The sequence below is a fragment of the Psittacula echo genome, assembly GCF_963264785.1.
Source record: "Psittacula echo genome assembly, chromosome: 4".
Lineage (NCBI taxonomy): Eukaryota > Metazoa > Chordata > Aves > Psittaciformes > Psittacidae > Psittacula > Psittacula echo.
The window spans coordinates 110,943,977-110,964,902 of record NC_137738.1 but is presented as its reverse complement, the minus strand read 5'-3'; the positions used below and the strand labels follow the sequence as shown (position 1 = coordinate 110,964,902).

The 20,926-nt window shown below is 40.8% G+C and overlaps 1 protein-coding gene across 2 annotated transcripts in view; it reads right to left on the bottom strand.

The window, feature by feature from the left end:
- Nucleotides 1-20,926, bottom strand: part of EHBP1 (EH domain binding protein 1) — a 223,642-nt gene that overhangs the window by 160,636 nt on the left and 42,080 nt on the right. For both annotated transcript variants that reach the window (XM_080615103.1, XM_080615104.1), the window contains exons 3-4: nt 19,692-19,787; nt 9,421-9,474 (exon numbers count right to left, since the gene is read on the bottom strand). In XM_080615103.1, coding sequence (XP_080471229.1) covers nt 9,421-9,474; nt 19,692-19,787 — 150 coding nt within the window. The remainder of the gene's footprint in view (nt 1-9,420; nt 9,475-19,691; nt 19,788-20,926) is intronic.

Sequence of the window (20,926 nt, the reverse complement as noted above, 5' to 3'; positions counted from 1 at the left end):
AAATGCTGTGATACAGTTTTCAAAGCTGCCGTATCATCTGCCAAACTGTATTTGATACTGATCCACTTAGTGCAGTTATTAACAGAGCATTAGAAACAACATTATTTTGGGCACTGCATTTCATTTGGGAAATGAAGATCAAATGACAAAAGAAAATCTTCATGACTACTTTTGAAAACCCCACAGTAGAGCTGGATGGACTCACATTTCATACTCCACTGATTCAAGATACGTAAGGTATTAAAAGTGTAAAAAGTTAATTAGATATTAAAAGTTCTTTCAACAATTCATCTAAAATTCTCTTTTAGATAAGATTTTTGTCATCTCACAGCTCTGGTTTAATACACTATTACATATTAATGATAAAAAGGATTAGCGGAGGCCTTAATTTCAGGTGATCTGGGCAGAGTCTTGTTATGGTCAGACATAAGATCTCTGCTGCAGACAGCACTACACCATGAGTGAACACCATCTGAAGTAACTAGCAGGCTTTCCTTGGGGATATGGGGGTAACTGCAGTCAAAATAGAAATGAATTGACAGAGTTGCTCAGAAAAGCTTACACAGCACTTGCCCTCATGATGCGTACCTCAAGCCAGGATCACTGGTGCTCCTCTGTGTGCTGTGCCATGCAGATGGGAAACACCCTTAACACTCCCTAAAGTCTTTCAAATCTTGCTCATGTAACACCGGCCCTTAAAAGAGGTGGCAATTTACTTGTCCTACAACATGTGATATAAAAATTCTCCAGCAGAACTCTGATGTGCAATCCACTTCCATTATCTTCTGTAACTTTCACAGAAGGTGCCTAATCTAGAGGGGTGTTTAACTAAGTGACACTTGTAGAGTTGGTGTGGACAGACCCTCTCCCAACTCCCAGACACTCTAACCCAGGGTGATTTGCACTGTGCGCAGGCCTCTCTCCTGCTCCTTACTGGAGCTGGGACTCTGCCTCTGATCACATTTTACTTTAAATTAGAGTTGTACAGAAACAACATCATTGTGCGCACAGGAAACATCAACGCGTTACTGAGAAAAACACCGGATCAGGCCTCCTAGAAAGATTTCCTAACCCTGGCTCCTTCAGAGCCAGAGAAGCCAATCAAGACAACGATTTCCACAAGTTTTGCTCTAAAAGCCTAATCTCAGAGATTTTTCAACTAGAACAAAGTGCTAAATATTTAATGTAAGCAAAAACTAAAAGTAAAACCAGTTTTCTGTTTCTCTATTACATTTAAAGCAGAGCAAGAGTGAGACGGCTGAGAAAGCAGCATTTAATTCCTAGCTATATCTAGACCAGAATACCCAGCCTAATTTACACAGACAGACAGTCACAGTTCACATAATCACATACGGCAGAATATGACAGGGGAATTAAAGGACCAGGAAAGCATGTCTGAACTATGAGCTTCCTATTCTGAATGTATTAAATGCAGACATTTAATTCAGCAGAAGGCTAACCTGGTCGGTTCTTATTTTAAGCAAAAATTTATTTAAAGCAGAAAATACAAAACAGATGATAGAGCTTTTTTTGATTACTTTTTCTTAAATAAAGCAAATAGCCAATTTAAACTTAAGCTCCCACATGCTACATAGATGTACTAGAAGAGATAGCCAAGATTTTGTAATAAATTCTGGTATAACAACTGATGAGCAAATAGGGAACCATATTATTCCATATGTCAGTCTTTTTCCCCAGGTTCTTTCTGCAAACAGCATTGACAGCACTCAGAATTTCAATTCACTACACTACACTGGCATTTGCCTCCCAACCTTTATTTCCAGAAACAGGTGGGAAGATTTGACATGTAGACCTGGCCTTTTACTCTGATAGAAAGCAAAACTTATTCTTATGAAGCTACTGTCACAGCAGTGCTGTAATAAAAGAGATTTAAATGCCCAGTGTAAGAGTCTGATTTTACCAAAATTCTGGTGGACAGTTCAACTTCAAATGAGCTATTTTTTAAAAGCTTCATTTGGAAAACAACATATTCAGAGCTGTATCTGATGAAAACTTAACTTCCTGCTAATAGCTCATTTTATTACATTTAAAATTGGTCACCCCTAAGAGTGGAAACATTCATTTCTACATCTCCAACACACTTTCCCTCTCTTTCCCATTACTTCCACATTATTTCTCACCTTTATTTGTGTTGTCATGCCTAAAAACAACAGATGGGCATTTTAGGAGAAAGAAATAATCTCTGTTAAGTGATACAACAAGCTTCAGGGCACTCAGAATAAGACATCATAACACAGAATTTTGGGGGAAAGAGGAGGAATGTGGGCAGGAACCAACCACAAAACAATGCACTTGTACTAATAAAATTAAATTAGATTATGTCAAATGTTCTGTAACATTTTCTACTGTTTCTTTCATTTTGAATCTTTGCTCCCATTTGAGCAGAGGCCCCTTTAGAATTCTTTTTGGGTTCCTGAAGTCACACAAAAGCAACAGACAGAAGGAAAAGCCAGATCTTCTTTTTCAGCTTAAACTTGTTATTCTTTGTAACAGTTTGCAGTAGACTAGCACAAACACAACCACTGAACTCCTTCTTTCTCATTTCAACAGCTTCATTGGACATATTTTCCTGAAGAAACCACTGCCCTTACTGGTTAAAGAATAAAAAACCCCAATGACTGTAAGCAATGGATGTTATCTCACAGAAGGACGTACATCTGACATATTATAAATCACTGTCAAACTTTAAAGGTTGTCACGGTTTTCTTCACCATTCATTACCTTAATGTTCAAAAAGGCGCTATTAGAAAACAGTGGTCTAAAACGGTCATCAAAACATTGCAGAAGACTCTCTAGAAAGGACAGAAGCAGAATTGAGTTCCGTTTCCAAGATCTCAGTCCAAGAACATCCTGGAAATTCAAGGCAATGCTTCACCATGCAGGTGATGATGTGTAGGCAAAGATGAGTGCTGCTAGTCCCTGAAAGCAATGCGCAGCATGAGCAGAGGAGGATGCTGAACACTCACTCACACAAATGTGTCCTTAGAAAGAGAATGCTAATGATCTGCTGATGCAATCAAGGGAAATGAAATCACATGTATAACCACTATCATAATATTGTGGTTGATTAGTCAGAGGCAAGTAAAAAGGAACAAGCCTCCAGCCACACAGAAATCAGATTCTGTTCTCCAAAGTTGAAATTGGTTAAGACAAGAAATAACAGCCTGAAACTGTACCAACAGAGATCTAGGCCAGAACAATTCCCAACACCAAGGACAATCATGGAATCAGAGCCTCAACTAGAATGGAAAAGACCTTAAAGATCATCAAGTCCAACCATTACCTCAGTACTGCCAAGTCCACCACTAAACCACGTTCTACACGGCTCTCGAACACTCCCAGGGACAGTGATTCCATCACTTTCCTAGGAAGCCTGTTTCAATGCCTGACCACCCTTTCGGTAAAGAAATTTTTCGTAATATCCAGTCTAAATGGAGCACAGGAACAAGCTTCCTGAAACATGGCAGGGACCCCATCCTAAAATGTTTTATAAACAGTTTAGTCAAGTGTTTGCTTGGAATGATGCTGCCTTGAAGCCACGGGACAGGTCAGGTGAGGCTGCCTCCAGCCCCAGCCCAGATCAATCTATGAGCAAAGCTTCAAAGAGAAGTGGAGCATTTTAATCTGTTCATTTGCCAAAACAGTTGGTTTGGAATGTCCTTTTCTGCTGTCTTCTGTTATCAAAGACCATGACACAAGAAGAGATACGGTTAGTATCAGAGGTACAGCAATGATTGCCTATACTCTGATTACATCGATGCTACTGGAAAGGGCTCACTCACCACAACCCTGGGCCCTGTGAATAACCTATATACTAAAGTGAAACACAAGAGACAGGAGGGAAGAGGGAGAATCCTAATATGAGCCTTGGAATATATCAGTATGCCAGTTATTAGCTATTAGTCTGGGTTCAAAAATCATCTTCTACAAAAAGCTGGAAAAGTTCCACAGACCAAATCTTTTACCCGCTGAAAACATCCTACAAATTTTTCAATTTCATTTAAGAACATAGGAGGTAGCTGCCTACAAAACTGCCAAACAGGCAAATGTGATTGTTTGTCCTCAATGGATGCTATTATGTGCTTTTTCGTGCTTTGAGCATGCTAAGAAGCAAAATGACATTTTTCCATCACTTCAGCTACCTATTTTAGGCAAAATTCTTGTACACAGGCCCAGTGGAAGCATCAACATATTTGGACCAATTGAAACCTCCACTCTTCCTGCCCGGCCCTTTCTTCTTCCATTAGCTAGACAATCTTCAGCAATCAAGAAACACAGCCTAAACTTCAGGTCAGATGAATTCTTCTTAGAAGAGATGCAGTCTTCATTTCACATTGACTAAAAGTCATCAGCTGCCCTCCTCCTGGCACCTCTGAGGGGATGCTTAACAATTGCACCAGTAGAGGCCACATCGCTTAAACTATTTTACTGCTAAAGACAAAGCTGCATTTAGAAACATGCGCTGTTTTGTTACATAAACAGAAGAGCGTGGAAACCACGCAGAAAGTTTGCTGGAGGCTGTTTGTGAGAGTTTTCCCATGTACCTATAGTCTCTTGCTATGTGTTCTTTGTTAAGCACTGGTGCATGAGAAACCCCAAGAAAGCAAACAAGGAGCAATGGGTTCAATCTTGAACAGGGGAGATCTAGGTTAGGTATGAGGAAGAAGTTCTTTCCTGTGAGGGTGCTGAGGCACTGGCACAGGTTGCCCAGAGAAGCTGTGGCTGCCCCATCCCTGGCAGTGTTCAAGGCCAGGTTGGACGGGGCTTGGAACAACCTGGTCTTGTCTGCCTGTGGCAGGGGGGTGGAACTGGATGATCTTAAGTTCCTTTCCAACCCAAACCATTCTGTGATTCTAAATCATAAGAGAAATCGGAAGTTAATACTGAAAAAAATTAACACTGAAAGTTGGAGCTCCAACAACTGAAAGGAACCAAACAGCATACGCCCAAATTACTCATAAGAGCAATGAGAGAGAAAAATCACTTACTAAAGGAAGTGGCTTATATTTTTAAATGGAAGGCAAATGGTCCTTGTTCTCTGAACTGAATAGGCAAAATAAACTAATGCCAATCTAAGACTTTGAAAGCCTATTACCTCTCCACAGATGGGTAAATCTTATTCTTAGCTATCAGCTTCTTGCTCTCCAACTTGCAACAGCCAACCTGAACATCCAATATTATTATTCAGAAGAGCAGAAAAAAAAAAGACAGCTCCAAGAAGTGCATCACGAAAAGAAACAGATAATCAAATATGTGTGGCTAAACAAAGATGAAATTAGAGACAAAAAACTTAGCAGCAAATATACAGAGAATGCAGCTGTCACCGACGTAAAGATATGCAAAAGGCTGATAGAAAATGAATATCAACATTTAAATAACAAGAAACTGCGCTAGGATAAATTTTTTTATGGATTAGAAATACAGTAGATGACAAAGATTACCTTACTAGAATACAGAGTGACTAAGACATTAAAAATACAGTTATAAAAGGAAATAAATCCTATAATAACCAAGGTGATGGATCACAAAGTGTATGTATTTGCAGGATTAAAAAACCACAACACACAGAAACCCTAACCAAAACAAGAGAAACACAAGCAAAGAAACCCAAGTATCTTCCTTCATTTTCATTTATAGCACGTTTATCTTGTACAAATCGCCTCAGCACTACTTAAAAATTCCTTTAAAAGTCCAGAATAGTCTTGTTATGAATTTGGTAGCATCTGCCAGTTGAGGCATCAAACTTCAGTTGAGATCTCTTTTAGCTGATCTTTGCTCAGCCATCCTGAAGCATTACAAAATTATTTTAGAGACTGTCCTTTAATAGTAATAAAAAAATCCTCAAAATAAATGTTTTTAGCAGAACTTGGATTACTTCATAATGAAAGAATGTCCATAAGCTTTTCAGGCTTTAGTATTTTCCATTCTGAGTGTTGCTTGCTAAGCAGGAAGGGAAACCTGGCAGCCTCTGAGGGCAGAGAATGTACTTGGACAAGAAGGAAAAGCCTCTGAGGGACCATAAATGCCCCCACACTTCCCAAAGGTGACCTCCGGGGTGTCAGGTTCAATGTCACCTGTCTGTGCCAGGTTTAATGACAAGTATGTTCATTTAAAATCAGGAAATTAATATCTTAAGCCTGAAATGGGTAAATGTGGACAATTTAGGGAGGCAGGACCTCAACCTCCTGCCTTCCCAGCTGCCACATTTTTAACAAGCGGCTGGTTTGTGCTGTGAAATAAGCCAGCCACGGGATCATTTGTTACTTGTTGGAACAGCCGGACATATTTTCATCCACCACTAAGTGGTGCTGTTACTCTTGAAAAGAGTTTCTCCAGCTCTTCAAGCGCACTTGCAGACCAGCTACTTCTGGCATTATTTACAGCTTTCGGTCGTGCTTCATCTTAGAAAAACAGAGGGGATTGAAAGCAGAGAGGTTTAGAGTTGCTACAGCTCTCAATTCTTGCGGTAAATCTACTTATTAAATTTACTATTCTTAGGATAATATTTATATACCTTCAAATGCAAGAATAAACATCCGTCTACCAATGACTATTTGGCAGTTCTTTTGGTAATAATTAATGACATAACTGAGGCTGTAAAGAGTAAGTCTGCACATAACAAAAGATTACTCCATCACTGATACAGGGGAGGCCAGGAAGATGCTGAGGGCTGAAGCACCTCTCCTATGGAGACAGGTTGAAAGAGCTGAGCTTGTTCACCCTGGAGAAGAGAAGGCTTCAGGGACACCTTGTAAGAAGGAGTCTTCCAGTACCTAAAAGGGGCCTACAAGAAACCTGGAGAGGGACTTTTTACAAGGGCAAATAGTAACAGGACAAGGGTGAATGGCTTTAAACTGAGCGAGGAGAGATTTAGATTTGACATTAGGAAGAAGTTCTTCCCCGTGTGGGTGGTGAGGCCCTGGCACAGGTTGCCCAGAGAAGCTGTGGCTGCCCCATCCCTGGCAGTGTTCAAGGCCAGGTTGGATACGGCTTAGAGCAACCTGGTCTAGTGGAAGGTGTCCCTGCCTGTGGCAGGGAGTTGGAACCGGATGAGCTGTAGGTCCCTTTCAACCCAAACCATTCTATGATTCTATGATATATACTGGAAGCATCTCCATCTGCTTTGCAGAGGCTGTGTTTTGGGGCATGGCAACTGGAACAGCCTCCCAGTCCTCCAAGCATTACTGCAATGTGTAGTTTTGAGGCAGAGAGCAAGAACAGCATGCAGCAGATTTACTACTGCCCCCTCTACATATCATTCAATCACATGTGAAATAAAGCAGTGAGTTCTGAAGCAGGACATTAACTCCACATGTCCACTATAAACTTCTGAAAGAAATCTGCTGCAGCGTCACAGGAAATCCAACTATACCCAGAGGAGTTGGCTGAGAAATATACTGACATTGTTTTATCCAGAGTTACTTTTACAGTGACAATTGGTGATGGAGACTTCCCTGACTAAAATAAACTAAGTGAGAAAGAAAAGGAAACTCCAGGAAGCAGTAACTAAACTGTGTTTTGTGTTCAAAAAGTCTCATAAATGAAAATAGAAACTTGACATTTAAAAACAAAAGTATAAATAAAGCACTTTGCTTTCAGCCCTTTGAAATGTTCAGTCACTGGCAATCAGAATAAACCTTAGCTTTGGACATCCACATCACTTCTGATATTGACAAGAAAGAAAAAGCAGCAGTTTTAGGAAAAACAAAAAACCCATGCAAATTCCATCACTTGCCCATACTTCATTGCTGTGTGGTACTGCTGCAACTCAGTAGAATCATAGAGTAGTTAGGGTTGGAAAGGACCTTAACATCATCTAGTTCCAGCCCTGCTGCCATGTACAGGACACCTCACACTAAACCATGTCACCCAAGGCTCTGTGCAACCTGGCCTTGAACATCAAGGATGGAGCACTCACAACCTCCCTGGGCAACCCATTCCAGTGCCTCACCACCCTCATGGTAAAGAATTTCTTCCTTATATCCAATCTAAACTTCCCCTGTTTAAGTTTTAACCCGTTACCCCTTGTCCTGTCACTACAGTCCCTAATGAATAGTCCCTCCCCAGCATCCCTATAGGCCCACTTCAGATACTGGAAGGCTGCTATGAGGTCTCCACACAGCCTTCTCTCCTCCAGGCTGAACAGCCCCAACTTTCTCAGCCTGTCTCCATACGGGAGGTGCTCCAGCCCCCTGATCATCCTCGTGGCCCTCCTCTGGACTTGTTCCAACAGTTCCATGTCCTTTTTATGTTGAGGACACCAGAACTGCACACAATGCTCCAAGTGAGGTCTCACGAGAGCAGAGTAGAGGGGCAGGATCACCTCCTTCGACCTGCTGGTCACGCTCCTTTTGATGCAGCCCAGGATACAGTTGGCTTTCTGGGCTGCGAGCGCACACTGAAGCCGGCTCATGTTCATTTTCTCATCGTAAAAGAACAATATTTCTTTTTGTTTAAATCAGCATAAATTAAAATTAAATCATGTTACCAAGAAACAGCCCATTAATGACACTATATTAATGAGAGAAACACACTGTCTTGATACCATAGTCCTTTAAAATGTACTCAAAAAGAAGTTTCCTCTGCAAGGAAACTCAAGTAAAGCAGCTCCCACATTTTTCAGCCCAGGCAGCCATAACGCAGAGGCTGCAGCCCGAGGCAGAGAAGGGAAAGGAAAAAAGTACTTCATGAAGCACTTGCTCTATGCAATGTTAAGCCCTGCTGTTTGGCAAAGTGTGTTGTTTGTACAGCCTTCAGGAGCTCAGCTCTCTGGGAAGTTCTGGGAGCTCCTGACTCAGAGGAGTCAGAGATTCACAGGATTGAATCGTTGGGGTTTCACTGGGCAGACAGAATTGCTCCCCCCCAGATAGACCGGGATCTCAGGGAGCAGGGGACACATCATGACTCTCTTGCTCTTTGCTTAGGTGACCATGACCTATAAAATGGAGGTGATGAAACAGTGCTTTTCACTAAAGAACGGCATTCAAAACCGGGAAGGGTTCACTACTCTTTGGGATGTACAGATGTCATAACTCAGCTCTGACTTGCTCACTCCCATGCTCTTAGAAAAATAATGTGTCATAACCCATAAAACAATGAGTCATAACCCAGCTCTAACTTGTTTACTCCATTGCTCATGGCAAAATAATGCAAGGAAGACTGATGCTTACAGGGAAGGAATTTAAGCGGTGTAGTATAGTGCTCCCCTCTCCTGTACTTTCATTGTAACATAACAGGTATTTTAATAAGCCTTTATTACCATGGAGCAAGGCTTTACTGTGGTTCAGCAGCTCAAATTTTACTCAAGCTTTTGTCAGCATTTGGACACCCTTTAATCTTTTAAATTATTAAGTCTTACACATATAAAAACCCATGAAACATAACAACATTCCAGCTTACATTCTCTATGACAAACGTCCATTCTTTGTCTTCAAACTCTTCAGCATGGGGATCCTAGAAAAACAAACCAGAGAACTTAAGTCTAAAAGTAATCCAGGGTGCAAGAAATTGCAACTCAGCCAAGACTTTCATTTACTCATAAAAATATTTATGCCCACTGAAGATGAGAGAGGGAATTATTTTAGCTAGGATGTAAGCTTCAAGGGACATCAATAAGATGACGAGCAAGCTGGGGTAAAACTGCCAGTGAGGTTTAATAAGACTCCTCCAGATACAAACACGAGGCTGATTCTGATAAAGGTTTGTGCTTCTGTTTCTTTTCACCCAAGAGCAAGAAAAAAAAATCCCCAAACATGAATCTCTCAAATTCTTAAGGCCCACCTCCCAGAAAATACAACAAATCTACATCTTGCTGGTGTGAGAAGGCGTACAGCAACCACAGCATAGCCCCCACCTCCACATGCCCAGGCTTCATCAGCACAAGCAGAGATCCAAAAGTCAAAGCTTCAGCATAGCACCTCATTTGACTGCAGATTTCTTAAATACCTATCATCCTTACTTTACAACATTTCTGTTGTATCACACGTGAGGAGCTTTTTTACCAACAGGAAGATAAATAACAATGAGGTTCATATATTTGGCATTTGTTTCCAGTTTAATGAGCTTTCAATCTGGTGGTGTGGTCTGTATTGTCTGAAATTAAGATAACAGTGGAGACATTAAGTCATTCCTTTCATGCCTGTATCAAGGATCCCACTTTAAAAAAAAATACATCAATTTATCATCCAATCCTAGTTCTGAGTAACTGTTATAAAATAACTTCTACTCCACTTGCAAAACAGCTTCTCACACTAAGAGAATGTGGTTTTAGGCTTTCTTAAGACAAGAAGCCTAATTTTGCTATACCTCAATTTTATCCCATTATTTCTAGTTATAGGAAACCACTCAATTACTCCTTTGCCTCTGATGCTTGGAATGCTATAAACATACACACATAAATGCCACTTCTCCGTAATCAGCATTTACCATCATTATATATAACACCCCTCAGCACCTGCAGTTTTCTTGCTATTATTCGGAGCCTGCTCACAATACCACACCAAGCACTGAAACAATTCCATTTTGATTCTGTAAATTAACAAAATGGATCAAGATATTTTACTTCTACTTTATCTCCATTTGTACCATCTTTCCTTTCTTTCCAGACTGCTACAAGCCTCACATTCAATCTTTTCAACACACATTACCTTAGCCTTTGCTTTAACCATTGTTATTCCATTTAGTTTTGCCTTGAAGCCACACACACAGTGAGTAAAGTCAGTGTACCACTGTACTACAAATGGTTCTTTTAACTAGTTCTTATCAAATGCACAATATAAAAGATTTTGTAACAAGCTTACAGCATGAACCACCAGTGAAAACAGTAATTTTCTTATTTTTCCAGCACACAAAAAACTTGGGTAACATGCTCCTAAATAAACCTCACATTTAAATGAACTACTATAACATTTCTAAGAGGATATTAGAGAGTTGATTTAGATCAGATATTAGGAAAAAGTTCTTCCCTGTGAGGGTGGTGAGGCCCTGGCACAGGTTGCCCACAGAAGCTGTGGCTGCCCCATCCCTGGCAGAGTTCAAGGCCAAGTTGGACAGGGCTTGGAGCAACCTGGTCTAGTGGAAGGTGTCCCCACCTGTGCAGGGGGCTTGAACTGGATGAGCTTTAAGGTCTCTTCCAACCCAACCCATTCTATGATTCCATGATATCATCCTCTCCCCTCCATTGCAGTCCTTCCTACAAAATTCTGCAAAAAGGGTTCACTGCTTTGCAGACCCCTTGTAAAACACCGGCTCTCCTTGCAGGAGGAGTCCCATGGGGCATCAGCATGCTCACAGAAGAAATTCAGCACCACATCATACTGCTGGTACCATCATTATCTAAAATACTTAACAGCTACAACCACAAGCATCATATGCAATACGCGGTTTAAAATGCATTACTCCAACAACAGGATGTTTCAATGAAAAAATACAAGATACTTCTAAAAACTTGTCAAAACTGATGTGGTTTGATATATAAATCTTTCTAGATTAAAAAAAAAAAAAAAAAAGAATCATTCAAATACTGTACATGAGTGTAAAAGCCATACTGTACCATTAGCCATAAGGACAGATGGGCAAGTAGATACATATGAAATTACACTGACTATCTCCATGTTCCAACTAATGCACTTCTAATATCAGGTTATTATGTATTGATCACAATAATCAGGTTTCTGGAGTTCTATATTATGTAAATAACGTGCATGATACCTGCTGATTTGCTGCATCCTGTATAAATTCCAAAGATACAATCCACCTATTAAATTCTTATCACTTTCAAGAGTTAACGCGGGGCACTTACCTTTTTGTTTAATTGCTTCCTTTGATACAGCATAAAATGACATAATGAGATTTAATAGAATCATTAATCACTTTGTATTCTAATAAATCACTCCATAGTAAGTGACTAAACTCTTACATATTTCACTCAGGTTTTTTCATAACTCCACCAAAAGCTTAAAGCAAGCTTGCAGGTTGACATCAAACTGCAGAGTCAGGGCCCAGTATTTTATCCCATGTAACAAATAAATCAATTGCTGTTTCGTTTATGCAAGGCAATAATCTATAAAGAAAAAAAAGCTCCTCTGTCAATTGCAACAAAATTGATTCACACCTCTGAAGGCCACGGAATCAGGTGCTCTGCTGAGTACTTCTGACAATATGATAAAACAAAATCTGCTCTCTGCAAAGGGAACTGGAGAGGCTGGGTGGACCGGCTGTGGCCAGTGGTACAAGGTTCAACAAGGCAAAGTGCTGGGTCCTGCCTTGGGCGACAACAACCCCATACAATGCTCCAGGCTTGTGGAAAGAGTGGCTGGAAAGCTGCTCAGCAGCAATGGACCTGGGGGTGCTGACTGATGGCTGCTGAACACGAGCCAGCTTGAGCCCAGGCAGCCAAGGCGGCCAACAGCATCCTGGACTGTATCAGCAATAGTGTGGCAGGAGGGCCAGGGCAGTGACTGTCTTCCTGTACTGGGCATTGGTGAGGCTGCACCTCGAATCCTGTGTTCAGCTCTGGGCCCCTCACTACAACAGAGACATTGAGGTGCTGGAGCAGGGCCAGAGAAGGGAAACAGCACTGGTGAAGGGTCTGGAGCACAAATGTGATGAGGAACAGCTGAGGGACCAGGAGTTGTTTAGTCTGGAGAAGAGAAGGCTCAAGGGGGACCTTATAGCTCTCTACAGCTGCCTGACAGAGGGTAGAGCCAGGAGGTGACTGATCTCCCAAATAACAAGCAATAGGACAAGAGGTAACAGCCTCAAGCTGTGCCTAGGGAGGTTTAGACTGGATATTAGGAACAACTTCTTCACAAAGAGCGTGGTCAGGCATTGGAACAGGCTGCCCAGGGCAGTTGTAGAATCACTGTTCCTGGAAGCAATGGTTCAAAACCCATGTGGATGAGGCCCTCAGTGACATGGGTTAGTTGTGGACTTGGCAGCTGTGAGGTAATGGTTGGACTTGATGATCTTAAAGGTCTTTTCCAACCTAGTTGATTCTATGAAATTAATACTGTATAATGAAAAGACTTCTTAATATTCAACAATTTAGCATGCACTTGAAAACAAGTTTTGAACACTGTTGAAAAATAAACGCCAGTGTATTGCCCCCAAACTCCCTGCCATTCACCTGGGATAACAGATAAAAATTCAGATCTTCAAGGATTTCCCTGATGAACAGCCTTACCATGAGTTCAAAGGGCATGGAATATGCTAAGATATGGACACTTTATACTTTGCATATATAAGATATTTCAGATTTAAAGACAAATCCAGATCACTATTCTTTTTAAAGCCACATTTCTTGTTAGTCTTATAATGCATCTAGAAACAGAAAAGGCCAAATAAGCTTATGCATATAAGCCTCATCATTTCCTTGCAACAGACATGTAAGTGGCTTCACTCTTCTCACTAAAACGCTTTTAATGGAAGCCCAGGGAGCAGCATGCATAGTCCTATTTCTAGCCAGCTTATAATTGTATTATGCAGTCAGCATTAAGAGGTATTTATATGATTATAGTTACAACACAGTTTCTATGCAACCACCATTTCACCCTTTAGGCTAACATTTCCACAGGTGGTCTCCATAAAAAGTGGTGTTTCTGTAAATGTGGCTAATCTTTCATCTATTTTGGATCTGAAGAGGGTAAATACCAGTAAAAAAAAACCCATAACAACATATACTTCCCTCACTGGCTAACCTATATCCTCCATTCATTTCCCATAAAAGTCATGAGATGAACTGAATACACCTGACTACTCTTCAGAGAAAAAAATGTCATTGCAAAGAATGACAACCCTAGCAGTAATGGTTAGAGCAGCCTTTGAAATTTTCACTGTATGAAAGCCCTCCCTGATAACACAGCACCCAAAACTTCACCACACCTGCAAGCAGATACAAGTACACACTGAAAATGCACTGCTGGAAACTATAAACAGGCCTCGTTCCCATTGTCCTTCCTGAAAGCAAATGATAATGAAAATTACCTTAAAAGCTCAAGAACAAACTGCTTTCAGTATTTTTCTCAGTATTTTGTCTCAAACCTTGCTGTAACACAAAGGGATTTGGCAAGACCCATTTTTTTCCTGATAACACTCATTTTCTTTACCAACATACCACAGATGCAGAACTACTACAGTCTATCCAATACTCACTATGGTTTTACCTTGACTTGGAAATTGTATTTGGACAAATGGACTGAAGAGTTTGTTGTTCCTCCTCATTTTATTGTGTAAAAAAGAATCATAATTCTTAATATTAAGAGATAGGCCCCACTTTCCTGTTTCTCTTTCTATAAGCATTTGTCTCTCAGGATAACACTCCTTTTCAGTATCTCTAAGTAAGTTTTAGAGCCTTCTTTCCCTGTCTCCATCCCGCTTTTTCTTTTCTTCTGTTCTGGTAAGATATCTTAGTGTTCAAAAGTAACATTCAGGTGAGAAACCAATAGCAGGGAACTGTGCAAAGCGCAGGCCATCATCTTATAGTTCTACAGTGAGACCCTTAGATAATAATTTCTCCAACTCTCAGGATCAGCGGAGCACTTTGGTCTGACAGTGGAAGCTGAGCCAGTCTCACACTGCCCTAATGACTGTGGTAACTGCTTCTCCAGAGATATGCCAGAGCCCTCAACAAGCTCAGTCCTACAAACTTCTCTCTGCAATCCCATCCACCACCTTCTTCCTGTGACCCTATCGACATGCCTGAAAACAGACAACTCTTCTGGGCTCAGCAAATGGAAAACCAACAATGAATGTGTCTGTCAAGTTTTTCTGTTTTCTGCTGATCAGTCCATCATCAGCCCATTCCACAAGGAGCTTTGTCAAGCACTAGATCCTATTTGCAGTGTATAAGGTGTTTTCAGAAGCCTTAAGAAAGGTAAGCCTTCTCCAGTAGCTTAGGTTATCTTCAGAGTTATTTGTGTACGTCTTGTAACAGGAATGAAAGACATATCAGCAAACAAGGCACTGCCCCATCTCCTCATTAGCAGCCAGAGAGAGTGGGGAAGATCTTCAGACTGTTAGCCCCTTCCTCCTTTCCTTCCACATGCCTCCTCCCTAAGCTTTCCTGGCTTTTGAAGCTTGCCTTTCAATTAGATCACTTCATACCAGCCTTAATCTTCAGTCTTTCTTCTGGGGGAATAACTACTTAAGGGCTGTCATATTGAATCAGATCAAATGATGACAGGGTGTATGATCTTCCTCTTCCAGTGACCTATAGCAGATGCTCTGGATACTCCAGCATCTGTCCTCAGCTTTTGTATTTGGCTGTTTGAAGCTGCAGAAGACTCAAAATTTGACCCAATTCTTGTTGCTTTCAATGCTGTTTACAGAGGTCTGATTAGTCTAGAAAATCATATACAGCTCTGATCAGCTTTTGTTGAGCTTCCGGAAATCAGGCAGCTCCCAGCAGAGTGGCAAAGCCATCCCTGTATATCACCACACCACACTCAACAGCTCACACTTCCCTGCGAAGCCTCTGGGCTAGAAAGGATTGACTTTTTTCCTTTTTTTAAATACATTTTTTACAATTAGTCCCCACACTAACAGTGAATATTTAATTTTGTAGTGTGCAAATGTGCTCACTTCCATGAGCTTTTGATTCTTATATGTGACACACAACATTGTCTTCTCTACAGGGCTGCTTCTCCCTCCTATACAATCAATATTTTCCATAGTGTCCAGTCAAGCCACTAGCCTCTCTTAAACCGAAACAAGTATGTTCTGAACCTGGATTTGCGCATCGCTCTGGGAAATTGCTTTATTGAAGGGTTTTTTTCCTTCTCTAAGACACTATATTGGCTCTGCTGCAGTGTTCCTGCTACTGCACTGTAATCTTACCATATGATTGACTCAGGCTTTCAAGAAAGATAATATCAGATTTATTCTGAGAGATATATATAGGGATGGGAATACTTTCAACAATACAACTCTCCTTTTATCATCTGTTTTGTTCTTATTTTACTCAAATAATTTTTTGTGTGCTTAGAAAGCTATGCTTTTAAAAATATCTTTTACAAACTTGGGAAAGAACAGCTGGAAATCTTCCCTGTTGTTGCAATAGTACATTAGTGTGATAAACAGCATCTATTACTGACAAAATGAGTGGGTTTTGTAATCCAATGAAGCAAAGTCCATGCTTACTCCAGAAGAAGAAAAAGTTTTGCTCGGGAAGTTCACTTTGCTTTTAAGCTAGAAAACAATGATGTTGCAATTTAATTCCTCACAGGACAACTGATGTTCACTTTCCTAAAAGCACTGGGCTTGGCTGGCAGTGAAACTTTTCTTTCAGTTGATACAGGTATGTGTACAGAACGCCATGGAAAAGTATACAGGCTTTCATACATGTTGTCTAAACCTTGCTCATGCAGTGACTCAAAAAATGAACTTCCGGAGTGCAACCATGGAAACAACAAAATATGTGAATTCAGCTTGTCTTTCTGGCATCTGCGGATCTTTCCACGAAAGCACTACAAATCATGGACTTAAAATGCACAATAGGTTTATTGCTTCACATTGTTTCTTTCTCCCCATTTTGGTTGAAAAACCCACAGCATAACCAAACACCAACACAGAGCATGACAAAGGAAGGACTTAAAACTTTGGGAACAGATAGAACTTCTTATGTTACTAGCACTTCAGCCATCTGGATGGGCAGGAGCTAGAGCTAGTCAAGGGAAGCTGAATCAATACATCCATTTGATGCTTTTCCCCATATGACTCCAGAGCATTATGAAATCTTACCAGCAGCCCATTATTAAGTGAAATGAAACAAAGTTTTTATTTATTTGAAATTACTTTTCTAAATGAAGGTTATAGTCTCATCAACACTTAGCTCTGCTTGCCTAAGAATAACAAATATACTGTTGGAAACAAACTAACACCCAAAATAGGGATGTGCAGATAACACAAAATATCTTGTCTGTTGACTGATTACAGGCACTTTGCTAGCCAGCTCTCAAGTGTCCAGGGTGACTAGTGGAGAGGATATTCTTAACATTCTCATCAGCACTTGAAACCTCGACTTATCTCCTAATCCCACCAGCAACACATTTCAACAGCCACTTATGAATGCACAGCCACTACTGTGCGAATCATTTCCCAAAACATGTAGCTGTCTATTCTGGAGTCTGCTCTTTCCCTTTCCTGCACTTCTATTCCAAGCAGCACTGCTGCCCTAATTTGTTATCTGTGATTGCTACAAAGCTCTGTCAGAGCAAGCTGCTCCCATCAGTGGGCTCTGCCAGTGTGGACACAGAGTCAGCAGCTTCCCTTAGCTTCTCGGGTTGTAATGAAAGAGGACACGTACTGTTCGTTAAACAACATGCCCATGCTAAGTGTGCTTACTGCAAAATGCCAGATATCCAACAGTCACTCTCCTTTGCAGATCAATGGCTTCTGAAATGACTTTGACAGATCTGCAAGATGAGCAGCAGTCTTTGTCTCTCAGTGTTTTTGACTCCCTTCTTCCAGAGGAAAGAACAACATAAATACCTGACTTGTAAGTCAGCTCCCAAAAAGGCTGCTGAAGGGTGCTATTACATACTTCCCTTCCCACTACTCCAGCAATGACCAACCAATGCAACAGCTGTGCAAAAACAGCTAGTTCTTTTTGATCAACTTTGCCCAGAACATACCTGCTATAGAAGTGCCAGTTCTCTGGGTGTTAGGACATACTCCACTCTACAGCTCAAGTGCTGCTGTAGCACTGAGCCAACACCATATTCTGCCTGTGATCACGTATCACTCAGCTCATTCATCCAGCAGGCTGCTGGTCTCAGAGATAGAGCACTACTGGTACATTACCCAGCTTGCTTAAAAAGCACTGCTCCATACTACACCTGCATATCCTCACAGAGATAAAAGTGGGTTTGGCCACTTACAGGCCCTTGTGTTGAGGAACCAGAGGATCAATTAGAACAGATTTACATTAAGAGCTGCCTGACCACATGATGCTTCTTTGTGCAACCCCAGTGTTTTGATTCTAATACCCAGTGCTCGCTCCCCCAGAGATCAGTATGTACCACTGCCAGAAGGCACAGCCACAGGGTGGCATTCACGCTCCTACCAGACCAACCGTTGCAATGGGCAGGTTCATTTTTGGGAAGCGAAGTCCAATGAACAGATCTGCCTGCAGGGTAAAATGAAGCTTATAGCAACACCAAACACCAGCTCCAGAGGCCTTTCTCTCTCACCTCCCTATATGGTCCTAGCCCTCAGTCTCAGTGGCACAACTATAAGATTGTCATGCTGTGCTACTCAACACAACCCTGAAGTGGTGCAGGTAGGAATAAAAAGGTGGGCAGGAGAAGGCACTTTTACTCCAAGCCCACAAAGCTGCACCCAAAAGAAACAATTTCTCATTCCTCAGGTAACATGTTATCACATACACAATCAGGAACTGTGCGTATTTCGCCTTCACTTTAAATGTTTAAAATACCGAGCAACATTTACTGCATTACATAACCATATTCGGATTATACAGATAGGCAGCATAGTCACATAATAGTGTTAAAGTTCTTAATCCAAGCAGAGGCCCTCAAAGCATGCAAAGGCAAACAATTTTTGCTAGTGAACTTCTGAACTTCAATTGAAGATTATGTATCTGCTAAGAGGAGACACAAGTTTATGACAGCATCACTGCCAACCTGGGATGTTTCTATTCATTGGTGATCCCAAGGAGAAAAGAAAAAAGTAAGAAAAAGAGAGAGAAACCCCTTTTTTTAGGCTTAATGAGCCAAGTAATAAATTCACATTCTAAAGCTAATCAGAAGCCACTTCCAAGCAGTGTCTCAGGGAAGTGCCCAAGACAAAGAAATTATAAATATTACTAATTAGAAAAAAGTATGTTACTGTTGCCCTCAGCTGTAAAGGGAGCAGTTATAAATAACAACCACCAGAGTGTAGCTGGAGACAAAGGAGTAAAAAACAAGAACAAACTAATGGAATGAAAATCCCAGAAATCTTCAGCCTCCAGGGCAGCCTCCTACACTGTCACACATGCAAAGCTGCATTGTTATGTTTCTGCAGAAAGGGCTTTGCCCAATGATATTTGGGAAATATGTTCTGGCATAACCATCAGTTTCTCCTCCTGCTTCACAGCCACACAAAAAGCTGCTTTTTTAATAGAAAAAATCCATCTCCTAAAAAAAATCCCCTGTAAAATCTCATAGTCCTCTGTACTACTCCAGTACTCTGCATTCACTCATTTGTGTGGCACACTAAATACTGTGAAATTGAGAACTGGATTCTGTTTCTTAGTCAATAGCGTAAGAAATAGAGTCACTGCACTGCAACTGAACAAGGAAGGCTAGAAATGACTGTGTTTTGACAACTCCTGGCTGACAGTATTTAAAGAAAACCAACCAGACTAACCCATGCCAAGCCCTTACGCATGTACTACGTGAACAGCTACACATGTACTAAATTCTATGCCAATGACTCGCCATAATCAGCTCAATGGGATATTTCAGTGCGTTAACTAAACTACAAAACTAAGCTTTGGCAGGGAACAGACCATCCTTCTCTCTCAGATTTAAGCTGAGGACCTAAGGTTGTGCAGTTAATGACTTAAACTCAGCAAGATTAGGCCTTGCCATTATAATCTGACATTTCCAAACAGCATTTTCCTGTGCTGTTTATGAAATAGAAAAGATTTTGCTTTAAAAACCCCATACCTTAAAGAGTGTCACAGTAATTTCAACGTTCTCAGGAACAGGCCATACCACCACCCCACGGTACGGGTTCTTGATTCCAGGCTGCCAGCTGTGAGCCTGAAGGAAGAAGAGAAACAGTTATCTCAAAGCCATTATAAAAGTGCTGATTCAATTCCCACAGGACCCAGTGCATGTAGGTAGAAATAATATGTCAGTGACTCCAAGAAGGCTGTGTTCCAAAATGTATGACTCCACTGAGGACCATAAAGGACATCATTAAGAATGACAGTTAGGAAACTCAGATCACTAACGGGCTTGGTTGGGTTTTTTTCCAGTGATTTAAAGCTGTTCCTCACAAGGTCCTAAATTCTGTTTTTGCAAGTACATAGAACAGGTCAGGGCACTCAGAGCCTTGCAAAAAAATAAGGCCATAAAGCCAGATATTCTGCAGCAAGCGAAGTTTTATTTTGGTTTTACCCGGATGAAGGAATGCTTTTATTTAAAGAACAAATGAGTACAGCACTTGGTGCAGGCTTAGCATTTACACCTAAATAAAGCAAAAAGACAGCTTTACTTAAGAGAAAGAAAAGTGAAAACAATGATTCATAATACAGATTAAAAGCTATTAAAACATTGACATTCTTAAGAATTTATATGTTACGGTACCTACATTTAAAAAAGCTAATGAAAACAACAACAGTTGGGCTGAGAACTTGTCTACCTTTCAGTACCAATTTGGATTCATGTCTATTCTTTACTTACATTTTAACATCTAGTGCTGGAAAAAGAACCAAAACATGCAAGCATTTCTGTTTCAGAATAAGTATGCTTTTTTCAAAGCTCAACTTAATGTATTCTGGGATGCTGTGAAACAAATGATGAAGGGATGCTGATGCTCGAGTACTGCTGATGAGCAGGGGTGCTATTAGAAATCTGTGGAATTTTTACCAGAAAAGTACATACAATCTATTTACTGTTACCTGAAGCCAATTAACTTGGGTTTTGTTTTGGTTTGGGTTGGTTTTTTTTTCTATTTTTAATCCTACAGCATCATTCATTGCAGTTTTATCCTCCGTACAACACTTGGAACTTTAGCTTAAGAGTGCTTACTAGACTAAATTTTTGCTTATTAAGGTTAGTAGGACTTGTGCCTCAGGTTCTCAGGTACCCTCAGGTAACCTGAGCAACTTTAAACATAACTTTCCTACACCAGAGTGGGAGACAAAGGTGGTGAACCAGTCCCATTCAATCACAGA